The 19532-nt window shown below is 40.7% G+C and overlaps 1 protein-coding gene across 1 annotated transcript in view; it reads right to left on the bottom strand.

Annotated features, from left to right (window-relative positions):
- Positions 1 to 5858: 5858 nt before the first annotated feature.
- The window catches only part of CAMK4 (calcium/calmodulin-dependent protein kinase IV), a 175788-nt gene continuing 162114 nt past the window's right edge, over positions 5859 to 19532 (bottom strand). The window contains exons 10-11 of the mRNA XM_010846144.1: positions 16673 to 16825; positions 5859 to 15439 (exon numbers count right to left, since the gene is read on the bottom strand). Of these exons, the coding sequence (XP_010844446.1) occupies positions 15029 to 15439; positions 16673 to 16825 (564 nt within the window). The 3' untranslated portion in view covers positions 5859 to 15028. The remainder of the gene's footprint in view (positions 15440 to 16672; positions 16826 to 19532) is intronic.

Raw genomic sequence — 19532 nt, forward strand, 5'->3', positions numbered from 1 at the left:
AGTATAGTTCATTTCACTCAGCATATCCAAAATATTATCATTTCAACATGTAATTTATAAAAATCTTTTAAGATAGCTTGCATTCTTTTGTACTAATTTTTTTATTTCTGGTGTATATTTTACTAATTTGGGCTAGCCACATTTCAAGTTAATTTTAATAACTTAATAATACACAGTTCTGTATTAATCTACATATTAATTTGTCTTTCTATAAGATGTTGTAGGGAATTTCCTAGAATCACTCTCTTAAGTACAAAATCTTTTCTGGTCTCTGAAGCCTTCAGTGCTTGCTTTTAGTGTGCCCTAAGAAGTGTGAACTTCTTAACATTAGAAATAAATCAGTTAGAAATAAATATCAATTGTCAATAAAATAAAAATGATAGCCCAAAATATTTCCCTTTAAAGATAACAAACTTTTCATAGGACTGTTGATGGAATGAAAGAATATAATCTGCCTTGTGGCAATATGATTGATTATTTTCTCTAGCTTATAGCTAGTTTGTATTAGAAACACATGTATGTAGGAGATATTTGGCATAGTACTGTTTTCAGTACATACCTATTTTTTTTAGAAAGTTAGTTTCATACAAGAAGATAATTTATCATAAGTGATACTTTTCGCATGAATCTTTGATTATCTTTTGCATGTTAATCTTTGATTAATCCTTGAAGTTTAACAGAATACTCAGCAATAATAATTATGAGAATTTAGTGTTCTGCAGTTATAATATAAACTGCTAGCTGTTAAAGACAGATTGTTCATGTTAAAATTCTCTTCATTTTGTTGTTCACTGAGGTTGGATATATTTGAAACTGTAGATTTCTATATGTAAAAATATCTCCCAATAAAAAAATGCCTTTCTTTTCTCTCCTCCTTTCTTTTTCCTTCCTAACTGAAGAACATTTTATCATCACTCAGGTTGAATTAAATTAACATCTCAAGCTAAAAGCTCTGTAATTGAGGTTGCCTCTGGAGAAGATAGGAAACATTGCACAATGCAAACTCCTAATGTCTGTTGAGCTTTTACGTATGAGTAATTCCCTTTGATGTAGATAAAAGCTTTACCTGTTTACTTTTAAGGACACACTAGCAGCATTTGAATCAGTTCTTAAAATCCAGTTTATACTGTGGATATCACAACCCTATGCATAAATTAACAGAACCCAGGGAAGCAAGGAGACTTGACTTAGACCTGTGTTACGTGTCCAGTCTGTCTCCCGTGTCTTTCTTCTTCACCTTTCAGAAGGCGGGGATGGTAGGATCTGAGCTTAGAAGAAACATTAGATTAATCCCAGAGCACAGGAAATTGAAATAATATATTGTTGTTTCCAAAGATTTTACATGTATGGTTAAATAAAAATTCATTCCTTGGAATTAAATAAAAGCTGTATACCATATATAGATTTTATTTTTAAGAAGTTTGTATTTCTTTTATGAGCCAGTATATAAAACTGGAACCTTTGTTAAACTAATAAGCATGTATTAATATAATAAAATGTAACTTATTAAATTTCTATGAAATATATCAATAAAATTTGTGCACACTCTTATATTGATTGTTGATACTTAGTTCCTTTAACCTTAATTGAATTTAAAGTATTAATTTATTTAGCTTCTTGAATTCTTAGAAAATTAACAGCAGGAAAATTAAGATTAATAATGCACATGCTAACCCTGCCAATGTTATATAAGTCACAATGCTGCTGAATTTTGATTTGCTGTTATATAGCAAGGATGGTGATATATTCTGCTGTTACTATAGTAACATATAGGTAAGGCTTATTGTACACATTTTTAAATAATTGTATTGATTAGCAGTTGTGATGATTTCATTTGGAGTTGAAAAAAGCTGGAAGTGACTACAAAGGAACTATTGATCTATATTGTAAGAAAGTAGTTAGAAATGCTGTGAGAAATATGCAATAGAAAATATGACTATTAAGTGGTTTAAACAAAGAGTCAGGAATTCCCTGGCAGTCTAGCAGTGGTTAGACTGTACTGTCCTTTCTGAGGGTAATCCGTGGTCGAGGAACTAAAAGTCACTCAGTTGTGTCAACTCTGCAACTCAGTCCATGGAATTCTCCAGGCCAGAATACTGGAGTGAGTAGCCTATCCCTCCTCCAGGGAATCTTCCCAACCCAGGAATTGAACCCAGGTCTCCCACATTGCAGGTGGATTCTTTACCAGCTGAGCCACAATGGAAGCCCAAGAATACTGGAGTGGGTAGCCTGTCACTTCTCCAGCAGATCTTCCCAACCCAAGAATCAAATTGTCTCCTACATTGCAGGAGGATTTTTTACCAACTAAGCCATCAGGGAAACCCAAGATCCAGTAAGACACAGGCATGGCAAAAAAAGCAAAAAACCAAATAGGGAGTTTTCCTCATTTAATAAAGTTTGGTTATGGGTAATTATTCATGTTTACCATCAGCTCAAAGATGTCAGGGCGTGTTTCTGCAGTTTGCATCTTTCCCTCAGATACGATAAAGTGACCAACTAGCCCTGGACAGTACATGTGCATCAGGAAAGGAAGGAACGGGGAAGGCAGGGCACTAGTCATCTGGCTCTTATCAGGAAAGCAAATGCTTTTCCAGAGCCTCCAGTAGCTTTTCTTTGTAGTGGTCGGGTCACATGACTACCCCTAGCTGGGAAGGCAATGATTTCCAGCCTCTTGGAGGGAGTGTTGGTAATGACTGGCCAATTACAGCATGTCCATGGGCCACCTCTGGAAATTGTATCAAGTTCCTTTGAATGTCAGTCGGAAAGTGATAGACACAAAGTAGAAATGAAAATTCACTGTGTGGTGAAATATTCACTGGACACCTTCCATATGGCAGATGCTACACAGCATCCTTAACTCGGGTAATGAGGTGAAGGAGCTTCCTCAGTAGGTTATTAATGGTTATGTCACATGGCATCCAGTGTGAATGACCTTTGTTTATATTACATTTCCACTTCTTGGAGCAAAGGGTCCACTATGGATGACGACTTCCATACCAGGAGACAGAAAATTGCTGGAAAACGTGAACTGCAAACCTGTCCTTGGAGATGGAGGGTGGTCCATGTCACTAGTGTTATCAGCTGTACAAGCAATTAGTGGGCTGTAGTATTCTGCCGAAAGAAAATACGGAAGAAGCGTAGTGTACAAACACCACATGGGCTTTTTACTCGTTATTTGGATGGTATTTTCTTTACCAGGAGCTTTACCTTCCTACTTAGGTTTTGCTTTAGTGACATACCTTAAGTACAAGCAGCTGATTTTTCATTAAAGGAAGTAGTCCAGAGATTGTGAAAAACAGGTTGAAATAAAAAGATGTTTTGTATTGTAAAAATGGACTTGCAGTTTTTTTCTCCAGCATTTCCCTTAATTAAGAAGTCATTGTTTAGGTGAGGATTTTGGACCTAGTAGTAGTTGGTAGCAAGCTCCAGTTCTGAGAGGGAACCTCACTGAAATAGTATGCCTTCCCCTCAGATATTTTACACAAATGTTTGCTAACTGATTGGATGGCCAAACTCAAGAAAGACTTTCAGATCTTTTTACAACTCTTGTTGCTAACAATCCGTGTCTTAAGAGTGAAAATAAAGGATTTTCCCTTTCATTCTCAGGTACTGTAGGTTTGAAAGAATCATCATGAAGGGACCACTGCATCTCATTTGGCTGACAATTCAACATTAGGATTATTTCCTTAGGATAGATTTCCCCAAACTCAGAAAAGCTTTCTGTAGTGTTACTGAGAAAAAAATAAGACTGGATTATTATGCAACTATCATAAATGTCTGTGAAGATTATGCAAACAATGCTTTCTACAGTAATCGTTGTTTTGCCACTAAGTTGTGTCCAACCCTCTTGTGATCCCAGAGCCTGCCAGGCTCCTCTGTCCATGGGATTTCCCAGCAAAAATACTCAACTGGGTAGCCTTTCCCTTCTCCAGGGGATCTTCCAAAGCCAGGGATGGAACCCAGGTCTCCTGCTTGGCAGGTGGATTGTTTACCACTAAGCCACCTGGGACGCCTGTGCTATAGTGATATAGGTTGATACAAAACAGTTGCAATATGATAAAGGCTATAAGAACTAATGCTAGATAAAAAAGACAATGCTTGTCTTTGAAAGAATTCTTGTGGTAATTTTGTACTTTTCTGTATTTTCTGTTTTTTATAATGAAAATCAATTTTTATATAAATTTCTGCCTTGACTTTGGTGAACTGACTTCTCAGTTGTGAGACCACTGGACTGGATGGGCAGCCCAGATCTCAGCCACTAACTGTGATCATGGATAACTCATTACCTTTCTGGCTGTTACTTCTTTTTAGTGAAATGAGCTGGTTGGGTTAAATGAGTACAAAGATCCTCTTTTAACTTTATGATTTTATGACATCATTATATAATATTAAAAATACTGTGAAACCCAGGGTATAATTTTATCTGAGAAAATGGAAAAACACTCAAGGAATGCAACTCCACATTTCAGATATGAGGAAATGACCACTGTGCCACTCTTGAATTGTGCTAACATTTCAAACCACAGAATACAAAGTATTGGTGGGCTCTTCGGATTTATTATCATACGGTACATGCAGACTGCTTGACACGTTTCCCAGCAGTAGGTACATGCTGCTTTTGGCATGCTCTGACACACCTGAGAGAACTTACACAGAAAAACGCGACCTCGCTAAGGTCATTCCGACAGTTAGTCTCCCGACATTCATTTGCTCGTGTCACACACTCTGTTACGCTCCCGGGAAACACCAGGAAATGAGCATTTGAACCGCTGCACTGCGTCGTCCAGCCTGCGTCCGGGAGGCGGCCGGCCGCGCCCCCGGGCTGGGCGCCGAGCCCGGGCTCTGGTGTCTGCGGGGCCAGAAGCCCCGCCGTCTCGGCCACTGAAGACGGCAGCTGGGTCAAAAGCAAACGCGCGGGACTCCGATGAATTCTCTACAGACATTCTCTATATTTACACTTATGGCCAGGGCAAACTTACACGTTTACTTAAAAAATACCCCAATGGATCTTTGTATTAAGGATCGATAGCACCGTTTTGACAGGTTTTAAAAATGAAATGTTGGCAGCTCTCCTTCCGGCACTTTCAATCAGAAATTGGAAAGGCAGCTGCAGTCTCGGCCATGAAAACTCAAATCTTGACACTTGTTCTTTGTCCTTCAAAGGGCCTGTCTTGGCTAATGGCTTGCAGTCTAAACTCCTGCGGATGGAGGGTTCCTGTCTGCAGTGGTATTCCATCCTTCCACCTAAGCCTCCACAATGTTGTGAGCTGCTTAGATCCTTAGTCCAGAATACTTTCAACAGGAACGTGATACAGATCCGCCCTCTACAAAAACCTGGAGAAGGCATATAGACAACGCCCCCCTAAGTCTGAAAACCCTGGTAAGATGCATTCCTTTCTCAAATGCCTGCTCACTTGTGCTGTGTCCCCACAGCATCTCTGTCTTGGCCTCCCTTCCATCAGTCAGATGACCCTTCCTTCCTTTCATTTGCCCTGAGAAACAATAAGGCATTTACTAATCACAGACGTTATCTGAAACAAGCAAAGTGGCAAGATGCCTAAAAGTATATATACTGTTACCTATTTTTTTTTAAAGTTTCCTGAAGATGGATGTAAAATACTGCCTGCAATGAGTAAAGAGGAAATTACAGAAGAGTGTATTAAGGGGTGAGACAGAGAGAGGGAGAAGAAAGGACTGCACAGGACCAGCTTGGTGTTTGGGGAAAGCGGCTCTGAAGAGTTTAAATTCTGTTGTCTGAGGCTTAGCACAGGTTATCTTTTGAAATCTAAGCTTCCAGGTATAATTTAGCTCAGATCTCACAGGACTTGCCCTTTCAGGTCAGGTTTTTTTTTTTTTTCAGGTCAGATAATTTAAAAGGTTAAAATAGCTACAAAAGCAGTAACTTTGACGTAGGCCTCTGTTGGCAAAGCTTTAGCTAGTGGTTAGGTGACGTTGTAGTGTCACTGGAGTTATTCAGATACTGGAGTTTTGCCAAATTTACTCAAATAACCACTGTCATCCTTTACGCTGCTTGGTCAGTGGAGACCTCGTCAATGCAGTTTGTGCTTTTAGTGACTGAGGCTTTGTTTCAACTGGTGACTTGCAAAAATGTCTGTATGCATTGGGTGATTTTTCTTCTGCTTGGGGTGCACCAAGTCAGCCAGGTTTGTGGATCACAGAGGGCCAGATGCTGAGGGACACTGCACAGGTGTCTACCCAGAGTAGGAAGTGGAGAGGAAGCCTGTCTGAGTCAGCGTTGCCCACAATCAAGGCTTACGCAGACTGAGCGACACTTCCCTGTAGATCCAGCACTGTTCACATTTCTCTACTCGGTACATTTCTCAGCCAAATATTCGTCCTCCTGCCTGCCTACAAGCTTCCCCTCATCCATCATGCTTAGCTGATGTTCCCAGGAAGCTTTCCTTGGTCATTCTAAGCAAAGGGAGCTTTCACTGCCTGCCTCGATGGAGCACAGGCTATAGACACAGTTGTGTTTTCAACTGCAAAGCTCACTCCTAGAGGGGACCATGGGTTTAATTCAACTCTGACTCTCATGGTACGTAATTGCTTTTCAGTGAAAGTTTATTGAGGAAATGGGTTCCAGGCATAGCCTGCTCCTAGAAAGCTTCAGAACCACTAAATCATTTCATTAAAGTGTGTTTGTGATGGAGGCCTAATACTCCCGAAACACACTGTTCAACATTATTCTGGGAGGAAAATTACCTATTGGCTTTGTTTTGTTCATTTCTAAGGGAAGCTGGTGACCCAGGTATTGAGAGAGATTTAAAAATGATAAGCTTAATTCACTGCTGCTGCTGCTAAGTCATGTCAGTCGTGTCTGACTCTGTGTGACCCCATAGATGGTGGCCCACCAGGCTCCCCTCCCTGGTATTCTCCAGGCAAGCATACTGGAGTGGGTTGCCATTTCCTTCTCCAGTGCATGAAAGTGAAAAGTGAAAATGAGTTTGCTCAGTTGTGTCCGACACTTCGCAACCCCATGGACTGCAGCCCACCAGGCTCCTCCATCCATGGGACTTCCCAGGCAAAAGTACTGGAGTGGGTTGCCATTGCCTTCTCCAAGCTTAATTCACTAACTGCCTTCAAACTCTGGGCAGTGGAGGAAAACGGGTGGTGGGAGTGTGGAGTCCAGTCTCTCGTTACCTTCCCCTCGTCCACTCCAGGCAAGGCTCCCTCCCGCTCACATCAGCCGCGGAGCCGGCAGACAGAGCGTCTCTTTTTTCCTGAGTTCTACAGTGTATCCCAATGGCTACAGCGTATTGATTGCTGCAACAGTTAAAACATTATTTAGACTCATGATATAATTTAGGTATTCCTAATAAGAAGTTGGTAATAGTTCTCCTCAATATCTCATCTGTAACCTTTCGGCTAGAGATACTCAAAAACACAAAGGGCACATGACCTACATCCTCAGCGCCTGGGCCCCTTCCTCCCTGAAGGCAGGTAAGATGACAGGAATGGCTTAAGAAAGGTCCTCTTGGATTTCTAAATAACTAAGAAAAGGAAGGGAAGCATTTGCTCAAAGCCTTCTTTTTTCGAATAAATGAAATATATGGCATTCAGAAAACCACAGGGATTGTAAAGTAAAAAGTTAGCTGTTTGCCTGCTTCCTGAGCTATAGATGAGCAAGTCAACACTGAATTATCCCAAGTCAATTCATACTCTAAACTTTTCTCAGAAATGATGCCCTTTTGAATTTTAGTTCTGTAGGGAAAGTTTACTAAGCCATACTTCCAGCAAAATTCCTGCTGTTAATAATTATTCATAGAATTATTGTTCTCCACACAAACAAACCTGTTCTAACTTCCTAAGAAGCAAATGGGACGAAGAACCCTATGCTAAGGAGAAGTCTGGAGTACGGGAATCTATTCCTAGCTGCTACCAAAAAGGTAGGGTGCTGTGAAAAACCAGGGTCATCAGTGTTTTCTGTAAAGGGCCAGATAACTCTTTCAGGCTTTCCATACAGTCTCTGCTGAAACCACTCCAATGTCTCCTATAGTGTGACAGCAGCTACAGCCAGCCTGTAAGTGAGCATGGTTGTGTTCTAATAAAACTTTATTTATAAATAAATAGGCCTCTGGTGTATTTGGTCCATGACCCATAGTTTGCCTGACTCTTGGAAAGCTGATCTTTGGAGATTTTAAGTCTATTTCCTTGCATAATTATGTGGAAATTATTTTTTTTTAATGCACATCTAAGTTTTCTGCGTATATCACAAAGACCACAGATAACAGAATGATGGCATTCAAAAAAAAAGAGTACTGGCCTCTAACTTTTCTCCTAAGAATCCTCTTTGTATGATACCCATTTTTCACTGAACATAAGGAGTTACACACCTGTCACCTGTCTGCTGATTTCACTCAGTAAACTCAGTGTCAGTCGACGTTAGTCACTCAGTCAGCTCAAACTCTGAGACCCCGTGGACTTGCAGCCACCAGGCTCCTCTGTCCAGGGGATTCTCCAGGCAGGAACACTGGAGTGGGTTGCCATGCCCTCCTCCAGGGGACCTTCCTGACCCAAGGACTGAACCCGGGTCTCCTGCATCGCAGGCAGATTCTTATTGTCTGAGCCCCCCAGGGGAGCCCCCAGGGAAGTCCCCAGGAAACACACAAGACATTTTTAAAATGTCCAGGAAAGCGGAGTGACGTCAGTCAGACATGGAATGCACAACTGCTCCGTTGTTTGGACCTGATTAGTTAATAAACGGGCGTGTTGGCGATTCTTTCAGCTTGCTAGGGGGCCTGGAATATATTACTGAAATTAGGGGTTGTTGCTGTTCAGTCGCTCAGTCATGTCCAACTCTTTGCCACCCTGCGGACTGAAGCATGCCAGGCTTCCCTGTCCTTCACCATCTCCCGGAGTTTGCTCAAAAGGGTGCATGAATATAAACATTTTGGGAACTTTGAAAGTAAGTAACAATCTTGACAAAAAATGTAAACAGAATCATAGCTCATGAATATGCTATTTGCATTCTACTATATATTAGCTGCATGATAGGCTATAAAATAAGTTAAAAAGAGGCAGTTATGAGGTGACAGTTGTCACATTCAAGTCCTTCTTACTTGTATCCATTACAAACCAGATTAACTACCATACCTGTAAGTTTTCATCATCCGCAACTGATTGTCAGAGTGCTTAGGGAAAACAACAGCTCTCAAAAATTCAAATATGAAGCCTATTGTATTTGTGTAACCCAAAATAATTTTTAAATGGAAAATAAATATTATTATATAATCTGATGAAGATTACGCATGTCATTTTTAACACAGTGAATCACAGTGACGATAACACAGATATAAATATTGCATGTCCATGGGTATTCCAGGTCATTTTTCAAAATGTGCTGAAAACAATTATTTAAGAAGACCAGCATGATTTTGCAGTCTTAGGATTGCTATTTGGCGTTTCAAACTAAATTCTGGCCACCAAGGGCTCCACATTCCTTCAGCCAGTCTGGGATATTTTCTAGGATTTTAGAGGATTTTAGTTTTGAAAAGCTTGATGGCCATAGGAATGGAACAAAACATTGATCTGGGACAGGTGGCAGCAAACCAAGTCTTGAGAAGAGCAAATGATTGGTGAGATGCCGTTGTCCATTACAGACCATGGCACTGTACCAATTCAAGCAGTATAACTGGAAGAGGCTTTCTCCCATTTGGCTTATTTGAGCTCAACCAAGTCACAGCCTGGAGTCTTCGCTACAGCAGTGCTTATTCCTGCCAAGGACTCGAGAGTCTGTTCTCATGGCAACACTTCTGTCTTGTCCCAGGTGCACCTCTGGGCCAGGTGACACGGAAAAGACTGAATCTTGAGGTTAAAATCACGTGATCAAACCTTCTAGAGTACACCACAGAGTGTGTGAAAATTAGAATTTTGAACAAGCAAACATAAATTACTCAAGTTTGTTATTGCTCTCCAAGATAAGTATATAAATGGTTGGGCTTTATGAGCTAAGACTATATTATCTGATCTCAGATGATATTTGAAAGTAATAATGACAAAAATGGCCTTTACTAGATCAGGATACAGAAAGAAGAAATGCCGAACTAGGTTAACATGGGTGGATAGCTGATATCTCTCCAGTGATATTTTAGGTTCTTTTTCTATTTGTCAAGAAGCCAGAAACTCACCCTGAGTTGTTCCAGAGGAAGAGAAAAACTTTGAACAAAAAAAGTTGTAGAAAATTATTGGCTATGTTTCTGCTTATCATGTGGTTATGAGTATTACAATACCAATATTGAGATTATATGTGCATAAATGTTTAAAAAAACGCTGAAGATACACATAAAAGTCTAAGCAGTAAGCAGTTTTTAACCAATAAATGCTCAAAATGTTAGCAATGACCTTGATCAGAAACATATCCGTGATTAACACTGAGGAAATTTGAATGTGACCAAACAGGAAGTAATTACAAGGATATTACAAATCCTATTATATAAGTAAACATCTGGAAATTTTGCACCAGCTAAAGTAGACCTTGGTAACCAGACTGAATACTCTGCAATGACAAGTAAATTACATAATGGCAGTGTAATTATGTAATTGACTCTGCTTAGTATACTTATGCCAATTTATGTGGAGTCAGCCTCATCGGGAAAAACCTAATGCTTATTCACTTTTTTGACTTTTTGTATTTGCTTTGCAAAGACAATCCTAAAACACAATGCTTTACTGATTTTAACTTTTGCCCTTTTGACACTTACTTCTTTTATTTTGCAATTTGAAATGCAACCAGATGCTTCTGTGAAATAACTGAATTATGAAACAAAAACAAAATGACTTTCTCTAAATCTTCAGTCTATAGGCAATCCACAAGCAGTTACCCTGCATGTGAAACCGGAAAAATAGGGATTCGTAAACATTCTAAATTATAAAATATGTTTAAAATACTATGTAATTGAGGTCACATTAAAAGACAAACTGTTCCTTTCTTTTAACGTTTGCCACTAAAAGTGGCTATAGAACCTTGAGGATTATTGTAACACAGCAATATTTAAGAAAATTCCAAGTCCTTTGAATCCATGTGTAATGGCAGTGTTGTTTAAATCCTTCTAAAGAAATCTAAAAAATGTCAGGCGATGGTCATAGTCTCATTTTAGGGAGAGCTGGGATGATATCATCTTCATTAGTCTTTATCATGTAAATGTGTGTGTTTCAGAAGCCTGCAAAATCCCACTGAGGGTCTATGTGCAGCCCTTTGTGAATGAGGAAACCTGTTCGCCCACCGCAGATTTTGGTTTGTGAGAACATGACTGGATTCATGGCTGTATGAGACTCCGGCCCGTGGTCAAGATTCCGGGGCCCAGAGGGATGAGAGGAACTGTGGCCAACGGACAACTTACCAACGGGCAGGAAAGACTGTTCTCTAAAGTCATGCTGGGAGACACACCTCCTCTGAAGCACCTGATGAAACAGATGTGGCCAACAGAGCTTTTACTCACTAAGTCTGTGACATTTCTGAAACATTTTCTTTTGGCCTCCGACCAACTTATCAGTGTGGACAACTGAGGCAGCTCAGATCCAAGGACAGACATTCGTGTGTCATTCTGCTTTCACGGTGCTCTGGACGGGTGCTCTTCCAGACGAGCAGCCACTGCTCACAGGTGGCTGCTGGTCACTTGATGTACCAAAAATGCTAACACAATCCTGCTTTTCAAAACTCAATACAAAAATAAAAAATTTTAAATATTGTGTTCGTTTTTCATATTGATTATATATTAGAATAAGAGTTTGGATATATTAAAATATACAGTTAATTTTATCAGCTTTTTTTTTTTTTTTACTTTTTGAAATGTGTCTAAGAGAAAAGTTAAAATTACATATGTGGTTTGTATCATTTATATTAGGAGCAACTTTTTTTCTAGACAATAACATCTACAACAGTATTATTCTAATTTCTACCTTATTTATGTATTCGTAGGACAAATGTGCTCTATGGTTTGAGAAAAAAAACACCGGGATTCCAATTAGACTTTTTAAATGGGGGAAATAATTCAAGATTGTCCTTCTCTGTGGCAAAATAGTCTGGTTTATGCTATGTATCTGAACTTATTTGAGAACAAAAATCAATAATGCAATATAATAACTGTCAGTTCTAAAATGCAAAATATAGTTTATTGTTTGCTGAAATTCCCTTGATTATTCTGCTTTGTGACTATGTTGTGCAATAAACATTACAAAATAATTCATCAAATTAAGGTTGTATCTGTGTTAGTCTACTATTATTTAGCTAAGTACTCTTTGAGAGAGATAATATATCCCATTTTACCAGGCAATATAAATGTGTATTGTTCTTTCAAAAATGTTAACTATGCTAACTTAAACAGCATCTCTATGAAATCTCAGGTTGAATCATTTGGATGAAATGACAGATTTTTGTGAAAGCTTGTTTTCCACTGAAATGACTATTAGGTATTTAGGCATTATCAGGTCTTAGTTTTAAACATTCAGATCAAAATCTAAAACTCCCTCTGATTTTGAGAGAATGCAATCTGCAGGTTAAAAAGACGAAATTACACTCACACCCTCACTCACCAGGGAGCGGGCGTGGGCGCTGGTGTAACTGGGTAAATTCTTAAACACATACTGGCCTCCTGCATCTGCAGCGCTCTTCACAGGACATGTTTCCCACGTCCGACCCATGCAGGCAGCCCCGAGGGCTGGGGGGATAGGGACGAGGGCTGGGGGGACAGTGTGTCTTCATCTGACTGTATGCCCCATTCCATTAAGATTCCTTTCCTTCTCTTCTTCCCTTTTGCAAATACATGGGACACTTGCCATCTACCGCCTAACCATGTACACAGACTTCACAGGAAATCTCCTCGGGAAAGGACACAAGGAAATTGGTCTTTTAAAATGGAAATCTTAATGCTTAGGGAATAAGGCATTCTTAAAAGGTTAAAACTAGTGAGCCTCTTATAATACCTAAAATGGAAATTGAGAGAATAAAGAAGGAAAGAGACAGTAAAGAAGATAAGTAGTCTGTACTAGTTAATAAACATAAAACACACACAAATACTCTTTCTCAGAAGCTCAGCTGCTATGCCTCACGGGCCTTCTCCTCCATGTCAGTGACCCGTCAGGCCCTGATATTACGGAAGACAAGAAGTCCTATTTTCCTCATGAGAACAGTAGTGAAGTGAGACCTGCACTTGGAAAGCAGAACTTCTACAAGGTCTGACAGTCCCCAGAAACCAGAGGTTTAATTTAATTTTCCAACTTAATAGTTCTGAAGAAGCGCCAAAAGAATTTAAGATCTCTCTTTTTGATGAAGATTTTCATCTGATAGTCATTTTTGTTGTTCAAAATTTTGGCCTGAAAATAATTTTTTTTAATTAAAGAATCCTACTAAAATATGCTACATAATTAAGTTGATAAAAATGTCCATTTAAGCTCAAACTAGAGATAAATCTGTGGTGTTTGGAATTTAACTGTGAGTTTTTATAAGGAAAAAGTGTTTATATGAAAACCAAAGAAAAATAGTTTGAAAAAATCATGGTGAAGTATTAGGTCTAATGTTATAGTTTCTCAAGAGTCTGATTTGAAATCAGTGTTTGTTTTTTTTTTCTTTGTTTCTGTTTATTAAAGTAAATGAAAAGCTGCATTGTCCTAAATTTCTCAACATGGAAACTTTCAAAACTACATTGTGAATTATGAGTGCTTCCATTCCAAGCATGAGAAAAAAGTATACTAGCTTTCTAGAAATATCTTTAGCCCATAAGCAGTATATCTAAAGAATCATCAATTGAAGGAAAAAAGAACCTTTATAAACAAAAATGTTTCCTTACTCTGTGTATGCGTGCTCAGTCGTGTCCGACTCTTTGCGACCCCATGGACGGTAGCCCGCCAGGCTCCTCTGTCCATGGGATTCTCCAGGCAAGAGTGCTGGAGTGGGTTACCATTTCCTTCTCCAGGAGATCTTCCTGACCCAGGGATCGAACGAGCATCTCCTGCATTGCAGGCTGATTCTTTACCGCTGGGCCACTGGGGAAGCCCCTTCCTTACTATAGTGAATTCAGTAATGAATGATCTTACAATGGGATATTACTCTCATTCTATTCAGACATCCTGGCACCAGCCATTGGTATAGATTATTTTACAAATTTAGAACCTTGGTCAGTACAGAATTTATCCATAAAAATGTTCCTATCTTTAAAACTGTACAAGCTCATAAATAAATTCAATTTTATTTGAAATGGCAAAGAGTCAGTCTTCATTAGCCTAAGTCCCAGTCTTTTCTTGTTTTCACTAAATTTTGTTTTCCCACTCCTAAGTGCTGTCCATCATAAGGACTTCTTATTAGAGAGCAGGTGAAGGTGAGAATAAATTCCTCAGCATGAATTTGTAAAATACTTTTTTCCAGAACTATAAAATGGCAGACTTTTGTGATAGAACATTTCAGGTTATTAGTAATATGGTGTATATAAATAAAGACAAGATAAAAAAGCATTCTCCACACAAGGTTTAGGGGCATATGGTTTCATAGCCCTTGAAATATGCTTCAGTTTCTCACCATTATAAGTGGTACATATGCAATTTTTTGCACATACACCTATAACCCAATCATCTTCTTGTAAACAGTTTGAGCACATTACTGAAGGTATTGTAGATGTCATGGGAATACATCTTATAGCTGAGCAACGTCCAAAGGAATTACCCTCTGAAGAAATCCAAAGGGTGGAGGATGGCTAGGTTTTCAAAGCAAAAACAATTTGTTACTATTTACCTCAAATGTGCACTACTGGTCCCTGAAAACGTTTTTATATGTTGTGTTTACTTGCAATTTCAAATCTAACTCATTGGATTCTGATATCCATTATGTACCATAGGAGACACTAGTTTCTCATAAAGCAGTCACATGCATTGAAGTTAGGATGACCAACTGACACACATGTATTTTTTGCACCTCAGAAACAGAACCACAATAGAGTGCACATCATGCTTCCGCCTTCCTTGCTGAAGGACAAAACGCACAGTGCCAGGGTTTGGCTCCCACACGGGAAGAAAGCCACTAGTCCTCCGGCAGGACCGCGTCACCCTGCTGAGCTCCGACCTCCAGGGCAGGGTCCTCCTCCCGTCCTTCCGGGGCTGCCGGGGCTCCAGCGGGCCCCCGCGTCTCCCCCGCCGGGCGCCCCTCCGTCTCCGGGCCGGCCTCCTCCATCTCCTCCTCGGATGCATGGGGCTCCACCCTGGGGGCCGCGGCGTCTCCATCAGCACCGCTGACCTCCTCCCCCGCCTGCACCTCTGGCAGCTCCACCCCGACCCCCTCGGCTGCCCCCGGGGCCCCCTCGCCCCCTGGGACGTCCCCGTCGCCAGCCTGAGGTGGAGACGGCTCCCGGCTGGCCCGGCCCTCCTGGACGCCGCTGTGGCTGCTGCTGGCGCTGCCGAGCCTGGAGGAGGCCACCACGGCCTTGACCGCCGCCTGGGGAGACAGAGAGGTCAGGGGTTACTGCACGAAAATCCCCGCCCGGAGGAGGCCACCTGGCCTTGACCGCTGCCGGGGGAGACCGAAGGATCAGGGGCTACTTCCACTGAAAATCCCAAATCAGGGCTTGATCTCAATTTTGCATTTAGGGAGTGTTATTCTGCTACTATTTAGTCTTGGAAAGTGTATGATTTCAAAATTGTCTAATGAAAACTTGTTTGAAGAATGAAAAGCAAAATCTGTTTAATCTCAGATTAGTGTATTTAGTCATCTGGAGGAAAGCCTAAATAAATGCACTTTCCCACGGATTGCCAATATTCAAAAACTTTAGTTGTGTTTCCCAAAGTATGGGACACTACTTCCATGGATGTTAATAGGTACTATAAAGATAAGAGAGTTCCATGGTCAAATTTGTTTGAGAAATTCTGGGTTAAGTCAAGGATATTTAATCTAGGATATTTCAAAGTAATTTGATCATGGAACCCTTCATGTTTTTTAGCTTGTATCAACCAGTAAGTGACTGCTGAATACAACACTATTTTTGACCCCCAGCTGTCCTCTGAGATTTTCTATATGTATAGCTAGTCCTAAATACTATTATGTAAGAGAAAAACACTTCATCTCTATTCCATATATGTTCTATTAAAAGGGATACAATTTGATGGATAACTTTCCTATCACTTGAGTTATTTTAATTTTACCAAGTATAATTATTTGCCTATATTATAAAATATAGCTTGAAAAAAACTGTTTCCCAATTTTAGCATATTCAGAAAGAAGACAACTTTCTTAATAAATATTAGTTTCCAGAACAACACTTTCAAGCAGTTCAGCCTTAATTAAATGGGAAGTAATGACAATGTATTTATTTGGTGAGTGAATCTCAACATCCCACACATTTCCCTTTATTGACAATGAACCCTGGGAACTCCCTGGCAGTCGTTGGTAAGAGTCAGTGCTTCACTAAGAGTCCTGCAAGCTGCCCAGTGCCATTTCCTCCCCCAGAATTCCCCAAACAGAAAAATAAAACCCACACTGAATTCTTACAAGAGGATAACAGAACTGAGGTTGGCTTTATACCATCACGACTGGGGTTTCAAAGCAGCATTTTCCCAGGTACCACAGGAGACAAGTAACAATATTAGATAAACAATAGCAGAATTATCTTTGATTAGCAAGATATGAGAAAAATCTTTTTTAAAAAATAAAACAAAATAAATGCCATCTAACCTTGAGCTTGCGCCGGGCATTGAATTCTTGGAGCTTCTTTTGAGCCGTATCCATGTGTACAAAATTGGCAGCTTTACCTGTGACCCACGGGTGCTGGAGAGCTTGAAAGGTAGTCAGCCTTTTCTTAGGATCCAACACAATTAATTTTCTGACCTGAAATGATAAAGAACCATCGACTTCTTCGGGAGATTTTCATGGTTACCTGGGCTTGCCCCTCAGCTGTGAACTTCTAGGTCTTATTTAATTTTCTTGGCAGTACACTAAATATACATTATTATTCTATCTCCTTGGCAGTGCACTAATATACATTAAACAACCTTTTTAAGTCCCCAGTGGTCACTGTGGGGATGGCTTCAGGCAGCAGTAGCTGAGGAGTCTGGAAAGAGTAGTGTGTGCAAACCAAGAGCCCAAACTGGCAGACAGATGCCCACAGATCAGAGAAACAAGGCTTGCCTTGCCTGTGAACTGCAAGAACTTTGAGTGGGAGCCAGCATCTGGATAATTCTAGGTTGCAACTTCACATAACTTAGAATTCAGAAGGTAAACTACATTTCAGGGGAGACGGATCATTCATGCAGCCATCATTCCTTCTGTGGGGACTGAAGGGCAAACAAAAGGGGGCAGGGTCATAGCCTTTATGATTACACCGTGATCCTATCAGTAGTGCTCTCTAAGCCCTTAAGGATAGGTTCAGTTCAGTAACTCAGTTGTGTCTGACTCTTTGTGAGCCCATGGACTGCAGCACGCCAGGCCTCCCTGTCCGTCACCAACTCCCAGAGTTTACTCAAACTCATGTCCATTGAGTCGGTGATGCCATCCAACCATCTCCTTCTGCCTTCAGTCTTTCCCAGCATCAGGGTCTTTTCAAATGAGTCAGCTCTTCGCATCAGGTGGCCAAAGTATTGGAGTTTCAGCTTCAGCATCAGTCCTTCCAATGAACACTCAGGACTGATTTCCTTTAGGATGGACTGGTTGGATATCCTTGCTTTCCAAGGGACTTCAAGAATCTTCTCCAACACCACAGTTCAAAAGCATCAGTTCTTCAGTGCTCAGCTGTCTTTATAGTCCAACTCTCACATCCATACATGCTGCTGCTGCTGCTGCTGCTAAATCGTTTCGGTTGTTGTCCGACTCTGTGCGACCCCATAGACGGCAGCCCACCAGGCTCCCCCGTCCCTGGGATTCTCCAGGCAAGAACACTGGAGTGGGTTGCCATTTCCTTCTCCAATGCATGAAAGTGAAAAGTGAAAGTGAAGTCGCTCAGTCATGTCTGACTCCCAGCGACCCCATGGAATGCAGCCTACCAGGCTCCTCGTCCATGGGATTTTCCAGGCAAGAGTACTGGAGTGGGGTGCCATTGCCTTCTCCACATCCATACATGACTCCTGGGAAAACCACAGCCTTGACTAGATGGACATTTGTTGACAAAGAAATGTCTCTGCTTTTTAATATGCTGTCTAGGTTGGTCATAGCTTTTCTTCCAAGGAGCAAGTGTCTTTTAATTTCATTTAATTGCAGTCACCATCTGCAGTGATTTTGGAGGCCCCCAAAATAAAGTCTGCCACTGTTTCCCCATCTATTTCCCATGAAGTGGTGGGACCGGATGCCATGATCTTTGTTTTCTGAATGCTGAGCTTTAAGCCAACTTTTTCACTCTCCTCTTTCACTTTCATCAAGAGCCTCTTTAGTTCCTCTTCACTTTCTGCCATAAGGGTGGTGTCATCTGCATATCTGAGGTTATTGATATTTCTCCTGGCAATCTTGATTCCAGCTTGTGTTTCATCCAGCCCAGGGTTTCTCATGATGTACTCTGCATATAAGTTAAATAAGTAGGGTGACAACATACAGCCTTGACATACTCCTTTTCCTATTTGGAACCAGTCTGTTGTTCCATGTCCAGTTCTAACTGTTGCTTCCTGACCTGCATAGAGATTTCTCAAGAGGTGGGTCAGGTGGTCTGGTATTCCCATCTCTTTCAGAATTTTCCACAGTTTATTGTGATCCACACAGTCAAAGACTTTGGCATAGTCAATAAAGCAGAAATAGATGCTTTTCTGGAACTGTCTTACTTTTTTGATGAGCCAGCGGATGTTGGCAATTTGATCTTCCCATCAGGAAGCCTTCATAAGCCTCTTATCCCTTGAAGGAAAATGCCAGGAGCTGGGGTAAAAGCCTACTTAGAATCAAAGAAAAGGTGTCAGTAGTTTGGGGATATGGTTTGTTTAAAAGGACTGAATTCAAATGAATCATAGCCCATTCTGGGAGGTTTACCCCAATGGTGAGCATGAGCAGACAATGAATTGCCAGGAAGTTCAACAACCAAAATAATCCCCAGCCCTGGGCTCAGAGAAGTGACCTGGGATGAGGCAGAGATTACCTGGAGTCAGGAAGCATGCTTAAATCCTAACTTGTTCAAAGTCTCTACTTCTGTGACCTCAAAGACCCACATGTGTCTGACCTCAGACACCCACCCGCCCCTACTGAGTGACTATGGACACCCTCCTGGGCCCTCTTCTTACACAACCTAATTTCCACTCTAATTTCCTTGTAAACACATTCTTACAGGCATGCAACATTTTTTAAAAATTTATGTAATCCTATCTATACTCTTATCAATTAGTAACTTTAGTTCCAATTCATGAATTAGGGATGGAAGGAAGCTCAAAGATTTAGTGATTCGTGTAACTGGTGGGGGCTATATGATGGCACCCCACTTGAGTACTCTTGCCTGGAAAATCCCATGGATGGAGGAGCCTTGTGGGCTGCAGTCCATGGGTTGTGAAGAGTTGGACACGACTGAGTGACTTACTTCACTTTCACTTTCATGCACTGGAGAAGGAAATGGCAACCCAAGATGTTA

This window comes from Bison bison, unplaced genomic scaffold, assembly GCF_000754665.1.
Source record: "Bison bison bison isolate TAMUID 2011002044 unplaced genomic scaffold, Bison_UMD1.0 scf7180017864231, whole genome shotgun sequence".
Lineage (NCBI taxonomy): Eukaryota > Metazoa > Chordata > Mammalia > Artiodactyla > Bovidae > Bison > Bison bison.